This window comes from Aulonocara sp. 'chitande type north' Nkhata Bay, linkage group LG18 (genome assembly GCF_057382095.1).
Source record: "Aulonocara sp. 'chitande type north' Nkhata Bay isolate Kocher_YH1m ecotype deep benthic linkage group LG18, A_spYH_male_GT1.1, whole genome shotgun sequence".
Lineage (NCBI taxonomy): Eukaryota > Metazoa > Chordata > Actinopteri > Cichliformes > Cichlidae > Aulonocara > Aulonocara sp. 'chitande type north' Nkhata Bay.
The window spans coordinates 17,135,356-17,158,527 of record NC_141361.1 but is presented as its reverse complement, the minus strand read 5'-3'; the positions used below and the strand labels follow the sequence as shown (position 1 = coordinate 17,158,527).

Below are 23,172 nucleotides of genomic sequence, written 5' to 3'. Positions count from 1 at the left end.
CACAACTGCTCAGACACCTTCTGTTTAAAGCTTAATTATCTAGTATCATATGAATCCTCCTCATCCTGTAAATTCACAGGGGCCAAAGCCATTAAAACATATGCCTCATTCATATATATTTTTTAACTTTACTACCTACTTACTCCCAGCAATCAGATTTTCTGTTACATCTAATTTGACTGACACAGCAAAACCCTCCATTTCCTCTTTGCAGAGAAAACCATTTGGTAACAGCTGTAATAAATCTTCACTGAGGGTCCACGTACTGCACCGCTTTAAATCACCAAGCTGCCCATGGACATATAATTGCCCAAAGGATGTTATAACTTATACACTGATGGTGGGATGATGGCAAAAGTATGTGACATGAGCAAATATTACCGTTACATTTGACTGTTTTTTCTTGAAAGAAAGGTAAGCGATACCTGAGACAAAACGTGTCTGTAATCGATCGATCACATTTGTTCAGAGTAAAACATGCACAGTGGCCAAAACATGTAGATTAACTGCTATATTTGTTGCTATTCTTGTATTTTCTGAGATGCTCTGCATATCTAAGGCTATAATTTTTATCCTTTTCATTTGTTTCAGTGTAAATCTTTTTCTTTCTTTCCTTTTTTTAAAGCAAGGAAGGGAAAGAGGGAAGATGTGGGGTGTGCTATGATTATACTCAATCTCCTGGAGCAATCGCTACGAAGACATGTGTTCAATAGAATGAATGCTTTGCTGCAGGCACTTGATTGTATTGTTTCTTTGCTATTGATTTGGGGGGGGCAGGCTGTGGGGGGGGGGGGGGGGGGGGTGTAAGTGGAGGATGGGATATCAAAAGGTACCACATGAGTAGGCACAAGGATAAACAACATCTACAGCTGCAGAGTGGATATTGTTTAAAATGCAGGAGGTATAAGGGAAAAAAAGGCTCATTTAACCCCTGCTAAACAACAGAAAGCAGCACCTTGGGGTGTGAAAACTATTTTAAAATTACAGTATTTGTGACTAAGTGTGGGTTTTTCTCTGAGGTAGGCAGAGGAACGGAATGCAAAATCAAATTAAAGATACATAAAAGATACGAAACGTTATCATATTATGGTACTGGGGAGTTTGGGTAATTTCCCCTGTTACATTGTATTACTTGTGAAATAAACCTGACGATGAGGCAAAAAAAATCTCCACTGAAGTCATGTTACCGGTGGTAAGCAGACAAGTTTGGAGCATCCATTTTTTTACCCTGTAGGCAAATCTGAATCTGTTGTCTACACCGTTTGCATATATGAATCTACATTACAGCGGTAAGTGAGACCCCAGCCTACACACATTGCTGTGTGTGTAGGAGGGGGATAGGATGACAAGCCCAAGATACATAGTGCTTGAGTCAAGCTCACTCGGCGTTCCTTCCTTCCTGTATTTCAAAACTAACATAAATCACACGGAAAGGTAGTTTTCATGTCAATACCCACCACGTGCCAACTTATTGTCTACAGTGATGGTCCACATCGCATCACGGTGCATAAATAATATCCTCTTCTTACCAGCTGTGAGAGCTACAACAGCAAAGAGATAGATGAAGAGGTATCTCTTTGTGCCGCATCCATTTGATTCTGCACCCCCCAGAGCTACAAGCCGAAGCCTTCTCCAGCTAATGATCCTTCACGAATTAAAAAGCTGCAGCCCTGAAACCAAAGCCCTCCCTTCCCATCCATCAGAACATGCCTATCATTGGACCAGTCTGTATTAAATAGGCCTAATACTGTTTCCCTCACGCCCTGATGACACAAGGCTGCACACAAACTGCATAATCAGTGTGAGAGGATGGAAATCTAAAGACCAATTGATCATTAAAATTAACAGTCTTTCTATGACTGACTGAGCATCTGGTCTATGTTCAAAGGAGTAGGTTTTAATAATTGGGTGCATAACAGTAACTTAGCCGCCCTGATTACACAGGTAAATCAATGCAGGCTTGAAACGCATATAGGTAAAACCACTTCTCTCTTTTCTGTTCCTTCACACTTTACATTCAGATGTGATTACTGTGTCAGAGAAAATATTTGTCTTTAATTTGTAGGCTGTGTTTATAATGACAAATGGCACCACATGGCAGGGTTTTTTTTCTGTCACCCACAGATTTGCCCAAAGAGCATTTATCATGGGTGGACAGGCTTGCTTGCCGTATGCTATTGGTCATGGCAGCTTGAGAGTAATAGGTGGAAAGCCAAGTCCTCTTCCACTGCCGTGTCCCGGCACTTCTCAGAGGCACCCAAACCCGCTGTAATCTCTCACACGAGTGAACTTAAATTAAATTGAAATTCTCAGGTGTCAGAAATGTATAAGTGCCCTCTTTGCAATGCTACTCTTAAGAGCTCACAGGCATGATTTTCTAGCTTTCTTAGATGCCTGAAGATGAATGAATGACAGCTCTCATTTATTGATGTTCAGTTATCCAATCATATGAATAAAGTGTTTTTATAGTTGTGCGCCTTAGTCATTTTGAAATAAATGCAGCTGAATATGTCGTCAATGGGAACAAAAATAAAATAACATATCGCAGAACACAGACAAGTGTTCACTGAGCCTTAATCTGGAGGCTCGTCTCTGCTGCAGATCTGGACCAAGACAGATAAATAGATTGTTTGCTTGGACTAACTGAATGATTTGGGGCACAGTAGTTACTATGTAATGGAAAGCACACAGCCCATGTGTGCGTATGCCCCTCTGTATAGTTAGTAGGATTTCCCAGCACACTGTTAATTACTTCATTTGCCTCGTTTCCCAGGATGGATCATATGTTTTTAGAATGTTGTGTTTAATGCAAATCCAATTCTAAAGAAGTTATCATGCTGTGTAAAATGTTAATGAGTTTGTCAAGTGGTGAGCCAGGACCCAAATGCAGATCCAGAAAGGCTGAACTAGTCCTGGCCAAAGAGACACTAAGGAACAAAGGAACATACTGTTCAGTCACAAAGACCATGTCACTGAACAGTATGTTCTGACAAAGACAACAGTGAAGACTCAAACAACATCTCACCCAAGGTCCCCGTTACAGACTGTTAAAAAGAAGGGTGGATGCTGCACAGTGGTAAATACGGCCCTGTCCCAACATTTTTTAATGCATTGCTCTCAGGAAATTAAAATAGAAATCTTGTTTATTACCTAAAATGGTAGATTGTCTAATTGTTTAAACATGTTTTCTGTGTTCAATAGAGATCAAATTATGGGTTTCATAACCCATAATTGAATGCATTCTGTTTTTCTTTACTTTTCACCCAGCAGCCCAACATTTTTGGAATTACACTTGTGTATTGTTGTGTTTTCATTTCAGCCAGTCGATATGCCAGATATGTACATGCTGTACCTTTAATGTTGTGTTGTTTTTAAATAAAAACACCGAGTACGGTGTGATTATGTAGCATCTTTGTAGCCAGCCAAGTTCTACAAACAGCTTTATTGTTTCTCAATCATGCATTCACACCTAAACACTCACATGCCAATACTATGCAAGATACTGAGCTGCCACTGGTAGCCGCCTAAGTGTCTTCCCCAAGGACACATTGGAACATTAAGGAGCTGGGAATCAAACCACAAACCCTGCAATTTCTTTCCACCAAGCTTTAATATTTGAGCCATGGCTTCCCAGTGTTTAACTTTATGAGATTCACATTTCCAATGCAATCCAATTTACTCTGGCACAGAAGCACAGCCGTATTCTGCTTTACTGACGCTTATGAATACTAGTTTCTGCAGGATGTTACTTCACATATGTGCGTTTTTCTAAGGCTTTAATACAATGCATCACAACCTCAGTAATATGTGTAATATCCTCTCTTTCATGTGTGTAAATCATTGCAATCTGCAGCCTCAATATTATACAGAAATTCATAGTTCTCTGACAGCGTCAGGCAAATGTGGACAGTATTGTCTTTGTGAGATAAAAACTATGGCTGGGCTATTGCATTGGGTTTTACAAGGCAGCTAAATAAAGAGATCACTGAGTGTATTATGTAGAATAAACTTTTCTTCTCCCTATCACATTCATTTCAGACACAATAGAAACGATGTTTTGGCCCTGGTTAAATAAACATTGCCACCTGCTGCCAGCCCTTAATAATTGAAACATGGCACAAAAAGATTTTTTCTAAGAATTGCTTTTTTCCCCATTCACTATGTCAGTCCACTGCCTGACATTTAATTTTGCTGTCATACTCCAACAGATTGCTTAACTGAAAGGGAGAAAAGTGTCTTCAGCTATATCATCAAACATTTAGCTTTTCTACTTTGTGTTTTACAGATATACACAGCCAGTGCAGTTGTTTAAATGTAAAAGCTCCATCTCTGTTGGAGAAGCAGCTGAGGCCTTGAAGACGGTACTACCCAGGGGGTGCAGTCAGCTTGTGGGGACTGTGACGATGGCGAGCGTTTGGTGGATGAACAGTGGAGATGCGCAGCAGATAGCTCTGAGGCACTCAGGAGAGCTCGTTAAGGAGGCAGCTGAAAAGGATAATGGAAGCTTGTCACTTTACTGTCTGTTAAAAGGCTCAGACACACGCACGAAATACTGCTCTGAGAGTAGACGTGCACCCAATACAATAAGCTCCGGTGCTTTTTGCGCCCTCAAGGTAATATCAAAAGTGGCGAAATTGGGACAGAGATACCTAGATATCAGTGAAGCTGTAAAAAATTGGAGGTAGCAGGAGAGGTCTGGTGTTATTACTTTTTTTTTTTTTTTTTTATCGCCCAAAACAATTTCCAGTTGTTTCAGACACTGTGCACTATAACATTTGAGAAATCGGCGATCCACTTAACTTTAACTTAAATAAACTTCATGCAACCTCAGTTTAGTGAAATTATTTGTAAATAAATGCAATTATTTTTAATATTAATTGCAAAGTCATTGCTGAAGTGTTCTTGACTTGGCTTGCAAATTAACAACTATGCAGAAATATACTCTTCACCATGAAGGCAAAACATACAGACGACCGAAAAGAAGTAAATAAACTTTAACAACTAGAATAAATTGAGTAAAATGAACTCGTTTAAGTTAAATAAGGAGAGCGTTTGCGTTTACAGCTTGAATTCCTTTGGAAAATTGCTGTTGAGGGTGAAATGCTTCATATTTATAAGCCTCAATGTGCTTGCTTCTGTCCTGCTTGGTTAACCGCTAGAAAGACTGATTTAGTTAATCCCGGGGGAATAAGAGAAGAAGGGTTCAGCGGGGTGTTCGCATGGATTAATGTCACAGGTTGTAGCTGAGTGAATGTTTACTTGCCCAGTTTAATTGAATTCCTCATGCTTACACAGCCATTACGGGTCGCAGATAGCCTGATTAGTTAACTCAAGCTTGCATCCCATTGACAGTTCTCTTCCACAGCAAACAATCAGCTGTAATAAGGAAAGATTCTCGAAATCAGTAAAAATACTGACTCTAATTCCCCTGATTCCCAAGTGGACTTATGTTCTCATTTATTTTATCTCAGCTTAAAGGTGCCTGTCAGATATACACAAAGAAGGTAATTGGTTTCAGTGTGTTGTTCCCACACACAATGTGTCTGTCACGCCTCAGCTTACCAGAGGAGACCACGCATTTGTCTTTGAAGGTTTATTAACAAAACCAGGAGACAAATTTAAATATGTAAACAAGTAACTTCTGCAGTTTATCCAGTGCACGGATGACTGGGCAGATCTGTTTATGTAGCACTTTTCAAACATCAAAGAATTAAAATTACTTTAAGAAGCGTACAAAAATATTAAATCAGCATTTAAGATTCATTACAATTAGATCTTATAAAATACAAATACATAAGGAAATTAATGGTAATGCTGTTGGTGGAGTGAAAAACATCAATCATCAATCAAAATAAAATAGCAATAAAATTAAATTAGATGCCCAAACCTCCAAAATTAGAGTGAAATTAAGACTTTTTTCCTTTTGTTATTTTGCAATTAACAAGAAAGTCCACTAAATAAAGACAATTTATAAAGGTTGTTCCTTACAAGCCTATTCAAAAGGTCCTCCTTGTCTGTTTTTACCCAAATTAAATGTCATCACGTCTTCTTATTTACTTTCTCTAACCAATGGCACAGTGGGGAATGTGTTACAATTTGCGAAAGAAGTAAACACAAGTCTAAACCGAAACAACATAATGAATACCAGGGGAGGGACGGAGTGACTGATTGCCTCTGTCAGCCTTTAAAGTCGAACATCCAGCCAGCATAGGTGTCACACGTCCCTCTGAAGGACTTCTAGCCAGTCTCCCCGAGAGAGAAGTGAGCAGACAAAAACCACGCAGCACTTCATGGTCATCAGCCTTTCCAGTAATTCTGTCTTTCTCCTCTGTTTCATTTTCCAGACAACTGTTAGACAGCTATCAAAACAATCAAGCTCCCTCCAGTAGTATATTAATTGGTCTGAAGCAATTTATAGCCACTATAATTAATGGCTGTGGGTGTGAGTCACAAGCAAGCTTGCGCTCTCCATGCAAACTTTACGCCTAGGCATTAATGCGAAAAGGGAGTAATTCTTTATTGACGTGCACTGTCCAATTCCTCTTTTTGATTGTCAGTGCTAATCCAGTTAGCTGACTTATACCGCAGTGCAAAGACAGGCACGGAGGACATTAGACTGTGGGGCCGCCAAAATTCTCAAGTCTATTTACTGGTATCAGCATTGCTTTAAAGATATCATACTGACTAAATACAGCAAACTACTTAGCTATAATGATGAGTGATAAATGGATTCCATCAGTCAACATCACAACAGATACTTCATGAATTTTTTACGATTAAGAAGCAGGATGAGCGTGTTTCTCTGCTTGATAGAGGGGCAGAACAGAAGAGCCTTGTCCAAAATATTTGTTCAGTCAGGGTTCAAAAGCGTCTCACGGTCTTCACCACTGAATAGAATGTCTAAACTCTATTTTTACCAAAATGTAAAATCGACTGCTGTCGCTGTTCCCCAATTATTTACGTGACAACAACAGAGTACAGTTCATCTGCTAAGATGCTTCCAGCTTCCAGTTTGGATTCGGGAGACAGACACGCTCTCACTTTTAAGATTAGGCTTAAAACGTTTTTTTTTAAAAAAAAAAAAGCATATAGTTAGTTGGATCAGGTGGCCCTGAATCCCCTCTTAGTTACACTGCAATAGGTCTACGCTGCTGCGGAATTCCCATGATGCGTTGAGTGTTTCTTCTTCAGTCACTTTTTTCACTCACTACCTCTCTACATTTAATTATTAGTTATTATTAATCTCTGGCTCTCTTCCACAGCATGTCTTTTGTCCCATCATCATCCGCTCACCCCCAAACCGGTCGCGACAGATGGCCGCCCCTCCCTGAGCCTGGTTCTATCGGAGGTTTCTTTCTGTTAAAAGGGAGTTTTTCCTTCCCACTGTCACCAAAGTGCTGACTCGTAGGGGCTCATATTAATGTTGGGGTTTTCTCTGCTTTACAATATAAAGTACCTTGAGGCAACTGTTGTTGTGATTGGTGCTATGTCAATAAAATTGAATTAGAATGCAGACCTTCAGTTCAGTTTATTTTGTCAAACTACTCTTTCCATGGTCAAAGTAACAATGGACTGCTCAAGACTGTCCTCTTAACTTTTTACTTTACTTTTAAGGTTCATTCGAAGTAGAAATACTATTTGATATTCACAGATAGCCATTTGATCATACTGAGAACTGTCATGACATTGCATAGCTGCAAAGGATATTTTTTTCCTCCCACATATTTTGAAGGGTGGAAAACAAAAGAGTGTAATAGTCTTTGACTTTGCAAGTTTCTCTTGTTTGTATAGTTTCACGTTGCCTAACCACACAACACATGCATTACCTGTCTGGTGCACAGACTGTATATAAAAGTAGCCATCTTGCCTTTCCCCATTGATTATAGATGTCTTGTTATGAAGCCTCAAGCTGAGCATTTTTGCTGTACATGTAGCTACCTTGGTGTTTTGAAATGGAACGAGACAAACAAAGAGTGCATCTGACTGAGAAGCAGAAAGACAGTGCACAGACGTGGGTAGTGACTTGTCAGTTACAAAGCATTCCCCCTGCTTTATTGCCTTTCTCAACACTAAATGGGGCAATAATAAACATTGCTCATATTTTTTTCTGTAAGATGCTGGAGTTGCATGGAAACGTCATGACCCATATGAAGATTTAAAATTGTAATTTTGTTGCAAAAACATGAAGGATGAAAAAAGCTGCAGCCTTCAATGCTAAGTGTCTTATTTTCCCTTCTTATAGAGCAAACGAAAAGAACGTCTCTCATATTGTCTGTTACTCACCAAACATGCAAAACAAGCACGACTGTCATGTTTTCTTTCTTTCCTTGGTTCCTTTGATTTCTCAGATTATTTAAAGAAGTGGTCACTGTCCAGCCTACAATGAGAGAAAGACTGCTCTCTTAACGGTGGCTTGTAAGTCCTTGGCTTCAGAGTTCTGGGCTTTTGCTGCCAAATGGATTTTTAAAATTATGATCCTGCCTACGTTATTGGACCAACCTACAGTGAGTTGTTTTGCAGTAAGATACCATGTTGATGCCTCATATTAGTGTGTCTCAAAAAAAATGAATATCTGGATCTGAAAAAAGATCTTTTTTTTCATAATTGAAATTCCAAAAGATTAACTTTCATATATTCTCTATTCATTACATGTAAAATGAAGCATTTCAGGAATTTGGTGTTTTAATTGTGATGATTATGTTTTATAGCCCATGAAAACCAGAACCCCAGTAACTCAGATTATTAGTATATTGCCTAAGAGCAATCACAAAACAAGAATTTACAATACAGAAATGTAATGTACTCAGTACTTGGTTAGGGCTACATTTCCTCATGAGCTCCTGCATCGGTGTTGTGGAGGTGATCAGCTTGTGGTACTGCTGAGGCGTGACTGAAGCCCAGGCTGCTTTGATGGTATTTTGAGGTCAGGTGTTTCTCGTGGTCTTCTCCGTGGGTTCAGGCCAGGAGAGCTGACTGGCCAATTATGCTCATTAATAACATGGTCAACAAACCTTTTGGTACTAGGTTTGGCACTGTGGCGAGGTGCTAAGTCCTGCTGTAATAGGAAATCAGCATCTCCATAAAGCTTGTCAGCAGATGGAAGCATCTGGTAGATTTCTGGTTTTCTCTGTATTATTGTTGGGTCTTTGCCTGAGAATGTGAAGCACCCTGAGGCAACTGCTGTTGTGATTTGGCACTATATAAATAAAATTGAATTGAATTAAACTAAAAATTTGAAATGTCACCTTGCACTTTTAAACACCCTGGATTATATGCCTCTTCACTCGTCCTGCAGATTCTAGGACCTTGATTTACAAGTGAAATGTAAAACCTACTTTCTGAAACCAGGACTTTAGACCACAGAACAGTCCAGTTCCTTTTTCTCTTTACCAGGATAAGCTGCTTCTGACACTGTCTGTGTTTCAGAAGTTGCTTCAGATTAGGAATGTGATATTTGCTCCTCTCATCCTGAATCAAGAGCCACAAGAGCATTGTGGCTCTTGATGCACTGACATCGGCCTCAGTTCACGTCCAAGTCCTTGGACAATCTTTTCTTTACAATCTTTACAAGGCTGTGATCATCTGTGTTGCCTGTACACCTTTTTCCTGTGACGTTTCCCCTCCAATGATCTAAATAAGCTTTAATAAAGCAGTCTGCAAACTTTTCAGTACTAACATTCTGTGGCTTAACCTCCTCATGGAGGATGTTGTTGATTGTCATCTGGACAACTGTCAAGTTAGCAGCCTTCCCCATGATTGCTGTTACGTTTACTGAACAAAGCAGAGAAATACATGCCATGTATACTGTGTGAAAAACAATTTACTCAAACTGTAAATTAAATATTCTAATAATTTGAAATATTTCTGATCAAAATTAAAGCAAAAAAGATTGGAATATTTCACGTTGTATGTAATGGATATTGAATATATGAAAGCTTTCCCTTTCGAAATTTTGGAATTTTCCTAGTTGGGTTGACTCAGCCTGATGGGATTTTCAATAAACATTCTTCTCTATAAGAGGTACAACACTTGGACTCAGTTAGAGCCAGCACTTTGCTAAATTTGGCTGGAAACCAAGAAAAGGACAGAGAAAGCTATATTTAGAAACATCTCTCAGACCTAGAGTGTCCATGTTATCAGTGATTTCATCAAGTGGAGCTTCAAGTGGAGCTTCCTGGATATTTTTCTTGTGTTCATGGAGTCAGTGAACTTTTGAACAATGGACTATTCACTGTAATTTCCTGGAGACCTGAGCCCTTGTTCAGGCAGGGGGGTAAGAGCAACAGATTCAGAAATAAAAGCTCCAACAATACCATGTAACACAAATTCCACTAAGTCAGCAAATTAAGATCCTCCCCTTCATTATCCAGATAGCCCTGGAGAAAAGTGTCTATTATCACAGGTTAAGGATCACCTCACATACTGGTAAAAGTAACCATTGATTCAATTTTAAGATGGACGTTTAATTTTAAGTTTCATCCTCAAAGATTAGAGAATTAAAGTGCTTCCTAGAAAGTGACCTGGACTTTTCTTATCCTCTCTTGAAGCTGAAGTAGTCCGTCATTCGTCAGACTTAAAAGGTCGTCTGGTGATGACAGCACAGGTTACAGGCTTGTCTCGTGTATGACTTTGAGGAAAATGGAGTTATTCAGAAAAATAGAATATTGTCTTATTTGAGAATAAAATGCTACAGCAGTGTTCTCTGACCCTTAGACAAACCTGTGAAATTAGTTTTATACATTTCTGAAAAGTTCACTCTTTGAAGAGGCCGGATCTTCGCACCATGCACAAAAATGTATCAGATGGATTTTTTTTTTGTTGTTGTTGTTTTTTAAGATTTGCTTCTTGAGAGCGTTGTTTCCAAACTGCTCTCTTAAAAGGATAAGGGAAAAGTCACCTTTTATTCCCCTTAACTGTGCTTAGAGCTACAGTAATTGCTGTATTTTTGAAAGCTCTTTGAAGTACCCACAGTGAAGCTTTTCAGCCTTTCATACTCAGTGTGATTACTTTGGCAGCTGTATGAAGAACGCCGCTTGTGCCTGATGAATAACTGTCAGCATGGAGTTAGGTATTAAAACAAACTGGGGAGGGTTTCTGTCATTACTACGAAATACAAAGATCGTTGTCTCCTCTGAAGCCGTAATGCATGTGAAGCAAAGATACAGTGTACACCACTGCATCTTTGCAAGCGCCAATTCGAGCACCTTCCTTTTGCTAATGTGACAGCCATTTTATCAAGGATTCTCCTGTGTTTGGGTCAATACTGAAATATTGAATTTCCTCATTAATCGCTGCCCATTTCCTGCTTGCCATAAGAGAAAGCAGCTGCGCTGTACACTCACTGAGGCCACAGACTCTGATTATTGCCATTTAAAAATCTGATCACTTCTTATGATGTGAAAGTGGACCAGCGGATGGTAGCTGCAGATACTGCACTGGCATTAAAATGTGTGAGTAGTATGTAGTCCTGGCTTATTCAGATGACCAGTGAGTACTTCTGCATACGTGCAGAATGAAATAAAGGCAAATCTAAAATTGTTTTTGCACCATAGAAGCTCATGGAAATGAGGTGTTTTGATTGCAAAAAGAAAATAAAATAGTGCTGGTCAAAGGGGACCTCTTTTGTTAAACTGCAGCTCCTTGTTTTTATTCTGGCTGCCCCTAACAAATAGAAGGTTTTGAGGATCAGTCTGTTTGCACATTTGCACAAATTGCATTCATTTTTGCTCTGTTCTGATAAACTATTTACATAATTAAGTCATCATTTGAGTGCTTAAAAAGATTAAACATCCACTGCTTCGGGCCTGAACTGTGAATGTCTGTTGAAATTCCGAAGTTGAACTGAATTAAATATTTTGGAATAATGGACTTTTGTTGGACAGAACAAGCCATTTCCTGCAACACGCCTTGGGAAATTGTAATGGACATTTTTAATGTTTAATGTTTTATGATTTACATCATTGGATCTAATGGAAATAACATTATGTGCAACCCAACAACAGTCTGTCAGTCACAGCAGTTGCATTTGCACACTTTGATGAGATTGACAATGGTTAAAAGTTCTGGGAAAGAAGAGAAAGCAGACTATGAGTTTAGATCATTGAGTGGCTTTTCTTATTTGTTTTCTTCTGTTTTTTGTTGTTTTGTTTTTGTTTTTTGCTATTTAGCATTCAGTCCCTCCGGTCACTAAAAGACGTCATCACTTAGGCGAACCCTAAAGCCTAACTCCCAGAAGGTTCGGGGGTCTGAGGTTTAAAACATTTTGAGATGAATTCCAGCATCCAGCTCTCACCCTGCATTTTAATGAGCCTATTTGCATACTTGTTCATCATTATCTCTGTAAAGCTTATTGATGTGAAAAGTGTCGTCACATTAATGTGTTAGCTCAGCACTTTCAAACTCGGCTCCTTTTCTATATTTTGATTTTGGAAATACATGAAAGGACTTGTCGACATGTGATGAGAGGAATGAGGGAAGACAGTTGGGCAACACTTACATAAAGTCACTGTGGCTTGAATTCTACTCATGCAGGACATTGTACCTCCCAGCTGTGACTGCTGGCCTTCCTGCCACAAAGATAGCAAGCTAATTAGGATTTTCGGAAGATTTCGGATGGGCAGGTCTGACACTTTACCTCCACAGTCAGTATTTAAACGAACCTTATACTTTTTCAAAAGATGTTCCAGTAGTCACCTATAACATTCCCTTTGTCAGATTCAGCACTGACAGTCTCGACACGGTCGGGATACAAAGTGGCTGATGAGAAGGAGGACTTGGATATCTGACATCAGTAACCATGACACGTGTGAATCCAGCCTCAGCTCCGTTTTCTTCTTGCTGTAGAGTGAAAGAAGGTGCTCCCAGGCCACAGAGAAGCCATGATGTACTGAACTGCTGATTTCTTGCGGCAGCGCATTAACCAGTACACTTAACTTAAAGCAGCTGGAAAAACTCCACAGTGTATTGATTGAGCAGTGGCTTGCACTTCACTTAGAGTGCACCTATTAATTACACGAATACACTGTGACAACTTTAGCGTTTGTTGTAGTTGAAGAAAGATAATTCCATTTCCCGAGAGATGATAAAGAAGAGCGGAGATGGTACTTACACAACATCAGTGCTGATTTTCCTGAAAGCATAATGAAGAAGTCTCTAATGAATTCACAAACAGAAAGTCTCAGTGCCTCAGCAAACTGCCTGTACATTAAGTCATGGTTTAAAGATACCTTCTTTAAGTTGTTCTATGTGAACCCTTATAGTTTCACATTTTTATGCTTTTTTTTTTCTCCTGTTGGTTGGCTATCTTCAAGGTTTAAGAGCTTTCTGGTTCCCTTTTTGTTTTTATGTACACACACGTCAATGCTCGACTAAAGTGTGCTACACCTTTAAAATATTTTCTGAACTTCTTGATTTCTTAAGAACTCCCATCGAGGTTTGAGGTTGTTTGTCTGTTATTTTATTGCATGTGTCAAATTTTAAATGGCATTTGGTGGGAAAACAACAAACAAATGATTAGTTTTTGTTGCATCCTGATGTTGCAACATAGCGTGTTGCTCGTCATTTCATGTCACGAACCCACACTCTGACCTTTTATGTGTTATTTTAGTCTGTAGAATATTTATTTGTAAAAATAATGAGCGAAATGGGCCCCCACCGGCATGCTATTCATACACCATCCTATAATATCACATTGTTTGTTTTGAATTCAGGAATAGATTTAAAAATTAAAGGGATATTTTAGCAATTTTCACTAAGCGCATTATTTGACCTTAATCACTACAAACAAATATTTGCATATGAATGCGCGCAACTTAAAGCTTTTTGGTTCCTGCTGGTCGTTTGCTTTGTAGGCTTGAGCTTAATCTGGAGACTGAAAAAACACCACATTCTGACTGCAGTTTAGTTTTGTTAACACTAAAACTATTCGGTCAATTCGAAACATTTTGTTCAATTCAGTAAATTTTATTACTTACTGAATTTAAGGCCATGTTAAATGACTTGACCTGCTGACTGCAGATGTTTTGCCTGAATAGAACATTACTTTTACTAAGGCATTTGTTCTATATTGACACTGAAGTTTATACATTTGGGTTGTGGTTATTTAATTTGTTTATTAATTAATTAATTCATGTATTTATTTTGCCAGTACTTAACTGGTGTATGGATTTATATATCTATGTGCTATTAATTTATATTAATTTATGCAACTTATGACAGTACTGCTGTCCTTCTTGGACTGGACACTGTAAAAAATCCTTTTAATCTCAAGAGTTTTATTAAAGGTTAAAAAAATAATAAGCAATTATTCCACCTTTATATTGTAAGGTGAAGAGCCCACTATATTAGAAAATCAGAGGCTCTCTTATGAGCAACACTTGGGAGCAGTAGTGAAGAAGAACTCCCTTTTAACAGGAAGAGACCTCCAGCAAAACAAAACTAGCCTCAAGGAGGGACAGAAAGCTACCAACAACCAGTTGAGGGGTGAGGGGAAAGAGAGAGAAAGGAGAGAAGAGAGAGAAAGATTAAAACACACAAATAGTTGGCAAGAAAAGGCAAAAAATAATGCTGTACATCTATAAACAATGACCGAAGGGTGAACAGGAAGTTTATCCCTGGATATGTGCAGCTACACAGGAATAATTGAAAAAAATCAGCTGTTGGCCCAAGAGGTTAAGTCAGCAGACTAGCCAGTGGGTTTGCAGACAAGCCTTATATTCATGGACATTACAGTTTGTGTCACACTGATCACAGAAAACGTGACAAAAAGCGTAGTGCTGGACACCTTTTTTAATCAAAGAAATGCAAAATAAAATGATAAATATGAGTGCATGTGCACTATGCATGCAAAAGTACGTACCATCAGTACTTACTGCATATGACTGATGGTGTACGTACAGTCCGTTTCCGGCTGGCACACATTAAATGATAGAGTTAGGGCTATGACAGTGTTAAGTGCATATGGGGAGGTAACAACTTAATTAATAATGTTAGAGCTCTTAAAGCTGCACCGATCAATATTTTTACATTAGCCGAGAAGTAAATGACGGTGAGTAATGAGCAATGTTGTTGTGTTGTTTGTCGTAATGTAACCAAGAGTCACCCTGCAGTTTACCCTCAAAGTGTTTTAGTGCCTTCAGTTCATTCATTCGGTCGTATTGCCCACAGCCTTTTCTTTCACATTCATTTCCACTGCTTTCACAAGCATCAGGAGGCAGATTTTCTTTCATGAAAGTCTGGTTCAGAATGATTCGCCTGCCTCCAAACTGCAGAGAAACAAAAATTAGCAACTAGCTGGTGAACATTGTGAAACTGTTTTCAGGTGAAGAACCAGATATTTCTCCTGAGAGTTGGTGGGGACCAAAACAGAGGTGAGAAGGAAAATTGGAGTCAGAGATGTGTTGAAGCAACATCTTAAAATTTACAGGGAGCTTGCTATTGGACTTCCAATTGGTTGCAAATCCTTTGTAACACGGTTGTTATTAGATGTGATGAATACGTTCTGCTGTTCCACCCACAAAAAGCAAAAACCATATCTGATTTTAATTTTTAATTTTTGATGATCTCCCATGTGAGGTCGTCTCCTTTTGCATCTCCTTTGCACATGCTGCTTAAAGTCCAGTTTTCACCACATATGATGGTGAGTGACGATTGTGTTGGTGTAGCCAATAATCTCCTGCCTTTTTAATACACTATGAGGGGGGCACACAATGGCACGTACTGCAGAGGAGGCTGTTGGGCTGATTGGGGCCAGACCTCGGCTCAATCGTTTTGGTTCCCACCCAGCTCTCGTCACTCATGCAGATTCTTGGCATGGAACTCAGGTCATTTTCTCTGTGCACAAGTTTTAGGTATTTTGTGAAGTTATAGACGTACAAGTGGAAGTATTCAGAACAGGATTTGAATAGATCGATCTAATAATGTTGGCACACAGTGCTGAAGTGCTCAAAGAGACAAATAAAAGTCACCTAATAATTTTGCTGGGTTGCTTAAACTTTTAGATGCACATATCATGAATACAAGACAATACGACTCACAGAAGTCAGCTGTCACTTGCAGCAACTAAGTAAGTGCACATAGCTGAATAAAGAAAAGGAACAATAAAGTGAGATGGAAGCATCAAAAAAGCACAAAGAAGTAGATATAAATCAGTAAATATAAGAGATTACTTAGTAGGGAAAGAAAGCTGGTCTGAACTGGTTAACCAGCCTTGTTATAAGTAGTCCTGGCAGGCCATTAAAGCTGTGGCTGAGGTCCCAGCATCAGTTACCTTATTAACTTTGCTTTAAATGAATGCTCCTCTAAGCTGATCAATTCTAGTCGAGACAGATTCTCGCCAGTGTGAACTGAAGTAGCCTCAGGCTCACATTCTGCAAATATACACCTCTGTCCATGAGTAAAAAAATATGCAGGAGGGCGCATTAATAATTGATGCAGTTACAAAACTCATGATAAGGAGACTGCGGCAGGACAGAAGAAGATGTTTGCTTTAAACTTAAAGGATCAGGTACATGTGTACTGAGTGACAAGAACTTAGTGTACTTATTTTAACCCATTTCAATGGTTTAAAAGAAATAAGTCAGATATGTATGTTACCCTCTAACATAATGCTTTGTATGTAAAAAAAAAAAAAAAAAATCTTACCAATTACACACTTCATAACATGATTAACACGGGTGTCATATTTAGATTCTGTCAGGAGGAATTAAAAGTTAACTGAAAACCATGAAGGAGCAAATCTTTGACCTTTCAGAACAATCCCTATGCAGGTGCTATTAAAGAAAGCACTAAATTATTACTCCAGTGTAGCTTCTAAGGTGTGTGGCATCTCAAGCTAAATGTGAAGCTAATTGAGAATTCATCACATGTTGTAGCTTGAAAATGTCAGCTGGCTGTCAAACAGCCATGTTTTTATCTGCATGACATCATATTTATGATGTCTCCGAGGGTTTTGACCGGCTGCCACTGATTAAATGACAGTGAATCATTCAGTTTGAGATAAAACAGTAAAAGTCCCCAATGCAAGTGTTAAAGGGAAGTATTCACAAGTTAACACAAATAAATGTCTGGAAGCTTCCACTAGAAAAAGAATTTTAACAGAAGAGAATAGTATTTGAGTACCAGAGGTCAGTAATGTGCTTCACTTTCACGTTTGCCTTTCTGCTGCATCAATCTGGACTCTATCCACTGCTACCCGTTGAAACTCTATCTCTTGCATTCAATGTGCCCTCTAAGATCTTATTGTGGAATGGTTGATATTACAGTTCATTGCTGCTTCCCAGCTCCAGATATCCAACCCTTTCCCCTCCCTCGGGTGGGAAAGGGAAACCAGACACTGTCTTGTCCAGCCTCCCCTTGGTTGGCTAAACCTCTCTGCTACCATCAGTTTTCGTTAGGGCACCGCTGCAGCCACACGACATCTGACAACCGCAAAACTTGACTGAGGAAAAATTTGGAGAAAATGGGAGCTCCAGAGGAGGAAGCGCCACGTCCCCCATCAGACATCACTGTTTTCGGGGCCAACTGTACGCTCCACGGCCTGAGCCACATATTTCTGCCCGGTGGAGTGACTTTCCGGCGGTTGCTCTGGGCTGCTGCATTCAGCGCCTCGCTTTCCATCTTCCTGCTCCAAGTGGCCGACCGTGTGATCGAGTATTATCAATACCCCCATGTTACAATTCTGGATGAAATGGACAGTCCCGTCATGTATTTCCCAGCCATAACCCTCTGCAACTACAACACCTTTCGAAAGTCCCAGCTCCGGAGGAATGATATCTTCTGGATGGCTGGACTCCTGGGTGTGGAACAAGGAGACTTTGATGATTTCATGGCCGCTATAGGGCAACCCACAGACAGCAACACCAAGTTTTTCCCCAGCAAGACCTTCAACATGCTGGAGTTTGTGCAGAGGACTAGTCATAACATAGAGGAGATGCTGCTTGACTGCAAATACAGAGGCAAGGACTGTGGTCCAGAGAACTTCACCACAGTAAGTAAGGCTCCTCATGTAGGTGTCACCTCTTGTGTGATCAGTGTAGCCACTCAATCATTTAGGGCTAAAACCAAAAAATCCCAAACAAGATCACAATGAGAGGTTGAACATGTTCTCTCTGCAATATTTCATAATGTCTCAGCAGGTTAATTGCTGATTCATTAATATTTAAACAAAATATTTAATGGGAAGTGTCAAATCGTGTGTTAAAAATCTTTAATTTGAAATTATTAATAGAAAGCTTGAAAGCAAAATTTGAACAGAAACAAAGCCTCAGGCAGAAATACCAACAACTGTGAGCTGTTCAATATTCATTATAAAACTACGATTCCAGCGCTTCATTTTGCCCGGGGGTGAAGTGAAAAATGAGTCTGTTTATGTTTCTAAACACCAGGAGATCTGCTCAAAGACGTTACATTTCCAAAATGAGCACTGTCATGATGTCATGATGAGCATAATCATTCAAATCAGATATCGTTAGTAGAGGAGACATCACTTTGATTCAAATTATGCTGTCACTGCGTAATTTAGCTTTTTTTTTCTTAACATAATCCCTACTTTATTTTTTAAAATACTAGTATAAATGACATGTTTGTGAAAAGATAAAGTAGCTTTAGGGAGAACAATGGGTACGTGGGTGGAAGAGGAAAAGTTTCTGAGGAATACTAATAAAGCAGCACTTTATCTCTGTTTACAAAGCAGGAATGTGTTTCGTTCGCCTTTATAGTGATGCCAATATTTATGCTGGGTCCAGTTCTTCACTTTGTGACTGCTATTAGCTGTAATTTTTCTTGAAGGAGAAATGAAAGTTACTTTCTTAAAAGTGTCCTCCGAAACGTTTAATCTACTGAGGTGCCATATGGTTCAACAAATCTCTGCTGGCATCATGCATCATGCATTATGAAGCAAGCATATGCTGTTTTCAAGACCAGTAGGGTTTTTAACACGTTACTGTTTTTCTTTGTAAATACCTCAGAAGGATTGTCGTCTTCATCGTAGTAATGGCACCAAATGTTCTAAATATTTGTCTCCGATCACAAAAATCTAAAGCACATAATGTCACAGGAACAATGTCATTGTAGAGATGAAAAGGTAATTTGTCTTAACTTGTGTGCCTTCATTTTTTTTTTTTTTTTTTTGTGAACTCCAGTTTTTCCTTCTCAATTTTCAGGTCTTTACGAAAGAAATAAAATTATGTCAGCAGAATCTGAGCGGAACTTAATCGTCCTGCTGCAGAGACAGGGGAAGGGTTGTATTTCGATGAAATGGGCCATTGATTTGAGTGATGAAAACCCAGCCTGAGACGGGTGTCTCATGCTGCACAGTTTCTTTGGGAACCAGCAGTGAAACAGAGGCAAACGATTTATACTAATTACCTAGCTGTTCTAATGTAGCGCTACTGTTGCTATTTATTTCTTTTTTTGTTAGTGACAGTGATTCACATTAAAAGAAAAGGTTTGGCTTTTCAACTCAAACCAAACCTGACACCTACTATGAAGACTTGCACATTTAAATGACTCATCAGGTTTGAGTCATATTCTCAAAAACAACACAGCGCATATGAGCTAATAAAGATACATTTTGATATCGCTGTGATCAGTCAGATGACCTTGGCTTCTTCACATCCCTGCATACAAAGGGCACATTTCAGCTAAATGTCAGAAACTGGAGATGCTCGGAGGGCCTAAGTATAGAGGGGACTAATTAAAGATTCATAGAGCTGCCTGAATTCCCCCTTCCTCGATTCCCTCGGCCTGCTGATCTTTCTGTGGGAGGCTGAGAGGCAGGTCCTCTCATAGGAGATAAGATGGGATGGAATTGAGATTACCCATTATATACTTCAGCAACATCAACACAAAATGACTCACACAAGGTCTAGACAACATCCGACAATTAGCTCTGTGTATGTGGAAAAACCTGAGAAAATATATGCACTGAATCATTCAGATACCTCTGCTGATGCACTTAATTGATCCATTTTGGTATGGCTTTTAAAAGGACATCATTAGAATAAACATACGGCTCGATTTTCCTATTTAAACCTCTTAGTACAAAGTTTTGCAGCTATTCGACCATATTAGTTGTAGCATACTAATACTTCACTTTAGTTTGATAACATTTTTCAGATGTCCTTTCGGATCTATTTCAGTACATGCATGCGTGTACGTATGTGTAGCATTTTAGACAAAGTAACAGTGGCTGGAGAAACTTGGCATGCCTGACAGTGACAGGAAAGACCAGATGTTTCAGCTAATGAGCTGGGTATGGGTGCAGTCGTATTGAGAAATCTCATAGGGGAAATATCAGCGCCCCCAAGTGCAATCACTCCCTTTGCATCAAGTAATGAAATATTTTTTGGGGGGAGAGATGCTGTAATTTGCTGGTGGAGAACGACTCTCGTATATTTAAAAGCTGGCAGATGGTAGAGGCTGGGAATGTTCTGCCCATGCGGTGCTCTAAATATACATAGAAACATAGCCTTGAATGTCCCTGGATCAGTCTGTGGTAACAAGCCGTGCTCAGATTACAGTTTTTGGTAGCTAGGACGCTGTATATGACACAACATCACATTAAAGAAAACCATTTTTACATTATAATATATATGATTTGCCAAATAAGTGTCTTGGTGGAGGCTTTACTTCATTATCAAATTAATCTCATGCCTCCATCTTGGTGCCTTACTGTCTGTGAAGTGGCGTGTGATTGATTACCTCATTAATACTCAAAAGCGTAAGCACCCCAACACACCCTGAATCATTGCTGTGGATTAAGCCTGCAAGACTAGCTCACACCAAATAAATCATCTGTCATTGTGTATATGCAGGATGCATGCCGAAGCTGGTGTAATATCATTTCAATCGATCACCAGCTCAGCACTTTAGCCGGCCCATGCCACTGCAGAGAGCTGATCCTAACATGTTTATCCCGTTATGCTTGATCTTCTATGTTGTCACTGAACTTCCCGTAGATCTATTAGTTTATGGTGTAACAAAAGACCTTTGGTTTAAACTTCCTTTTTAATATTACATTAAGTCTTGCCTGCCAAAGCTAGAGCCAGGAGCTGGTGTTTTACTTTATGCGCTGCAGTATTGTCTGGAGGCTGATGTTGGCTTTGGAGGTCAAAGAAAAGAAAAAGGTGAGTAAAAGAAGCAGAAGACAGGATTGAGCGTCAGAGATGCAGACAGAGAGAGAAAATAGGCAACGTGGAGAAAAGTACAAAAGAATAGCTCCTTATACCAAAGAGAGGTGGAAAGGGTGAAAAGCGACAAATAGATCTGAAGGGGAGCGCTGACACAAAATGGAAACAAATGAGAAAGAGAAAACAGAAAAAGAGGCTGCGCTGTGCTTAGATTGAGGTGGGACTGGGACTCAGCTGAGCACTGACACCATCACTGTGATTCAGCCTGCTTTGGAGCAGAGCCACTGCCTCGATGCACAACTGGAAGCATTAGGAGAGATGAAAGGAAGAAGGTGTGTGAAGGAGCACAAAATTACACTGCTGCCTAGAGCATGAAAAGGAGAGTAGAGATAAAATAGAGTATAGTGCAAACAATGAAATAAACAAATCTGACGCACCGAGCGTAGATGACAGGCCAGATTACAAATACTTAATGTGTTTATTCCAGTACTCAGTATCAGAAAAGATTACTGTGAAAATCGCTGTTACTCTAAGTGCAGCATTGGCAGTCCAGTCAATGGCACTGAGGAGGAATACTGAAGGAATTCATGGAGGGGATGCTGTGTGAGGGTGCTTTATGCTGACTTGCACATCCAGCATACGACCATAGGCAGACATCGGAGGTGCCCGTTGACAGAACCTCTTAAGTTAATTGGCTTGTTAGGTGGAGACACCGGACACAAATATGGCTCTGTCCAAAACCAATAGAGCCATTATGTTTTGTTGTAGATTATCAGCCTCCTGGCATCATGATATTCAAACAACAGCATGCATTGTACTCCCAAGTTTTCCTAATCTACTGAACACAGATGGAGCACAAATGACTAATGGTTCATATCACAAGGTCTTTTGATTTTTGATTGCCTCAGAAGCCATATTTAGCTTCTTTTTTTTTCCTCCACTAATGGCCTCTGGGATCTACATCCTGGTCTCTTAGCCAATATGTTATGCACTGCACCTTTCAAAGTGTGGAGTTGCTTTCTGAGATTACTCTTCAAGACTATTTGGTCAATATCATAGACTGTATATAAAAGATGAACCCACTGGTTTGTGATACCTTGTTGTGAAACATCAGCATTAGTAATTTGGCCATGTTTGTGCCATGTTGTTGTTGTTTTTAAGGCAGAATTGATCATATATGGACAAATGGAGTATACTGCATAGCTCCATTAAACTGACACCATCACCAGGTATTATTGCTAAGTAACATGCAAATGAATGATCCGCACAGCAGGCCATCTATTTTTTTCTTTCAGATAAATCCACTAAAATATCTGAAAACACCACAAACATGCTGCAGAGATCCAGTTCAGTCAATTAACAGGGGTGAAGCCTACTAAGCCTACCAGTGAGTTAAAGTGGAAATGGCCTAACTTTAAGCCTTAATGCAGTTTAAATAGTAAAGCTATAAAATAATTTATCACCTTTTTTAGTCATCTTGAAGAAATAAATTACCCATAAATACCAAAATACATTTTTGTACCAGCATGTGAACATGTTTACATTTCTGCTATTTTTGTTACTTTGCATCGTCTTAATTTTTCAACCCGTTGCACCTTTAGACAGAAGAGCTTAGACATCACCTATTGTTGGAAATGCCTTATTATTAGGCCACACCTCTTTCAATACAGGTGTTTTCACTGCCACGAGCTTAAACTTGTATACAGTCAAGCACCTAGTAATGCAGTCTGCCTTAACAAACATTTTGAAAGATTATGCCGTTCTAAAGAGCTCACTGGATTCTGTGAGATTTCTTTCCTCCTAGATGACTAAGTGATTTTTATTTTTGTATGTACTGTATGTTTGTATTTATTTGTTCAGACTGCAGTATAGTAAGATTTAAAGTAGCTGAGTAGCTTCAGGGTTCACCTGAAGGTTCTGAAGGTAAATGAAAGAGAATCTAATATCTAAATGAGGTCTGTTCTGTGAATTGCCTCTAAATTTAACTTATGGGCTTCTTTCAGTACCGAGCCCTGGAAGAGAGGCAAACTGACTGTTTTATTAA

General features: G+C 39.3%; 1 protein-coding gene across 3 annotated transcripts in view; it reads left to right on the top strand.

Moving 5' to 3' along the window:
* Nucleotides 1-23,172, top strand: part of asic1c (acid-sensing (proton-gated) ion channel 1c) — a 109,780-nt gene that overhangs the window by 57,732 nt on the left and 28,876 nt on the right. The window contains exon 1 of one of the 3 annotated variants that reach the window (XM_086270942.1): nucleotides 17,116-17,986. The exons of the other annotated variants lie outside the window; for them this stretch is intronic. Coding sequence (XP_086127068.1) covers nucleotides 17,459-17,986 — 528 coding nt within the window. The 5' untranslated portion in view covers nucleotides 17,116-17,458. Of the gene's footprint in view, nucleotides 1-17,115; nucleotides 17,987-23,172 lie in introns of those variants that run through there. 3 annotated transcript variants of the gene reach the window in all.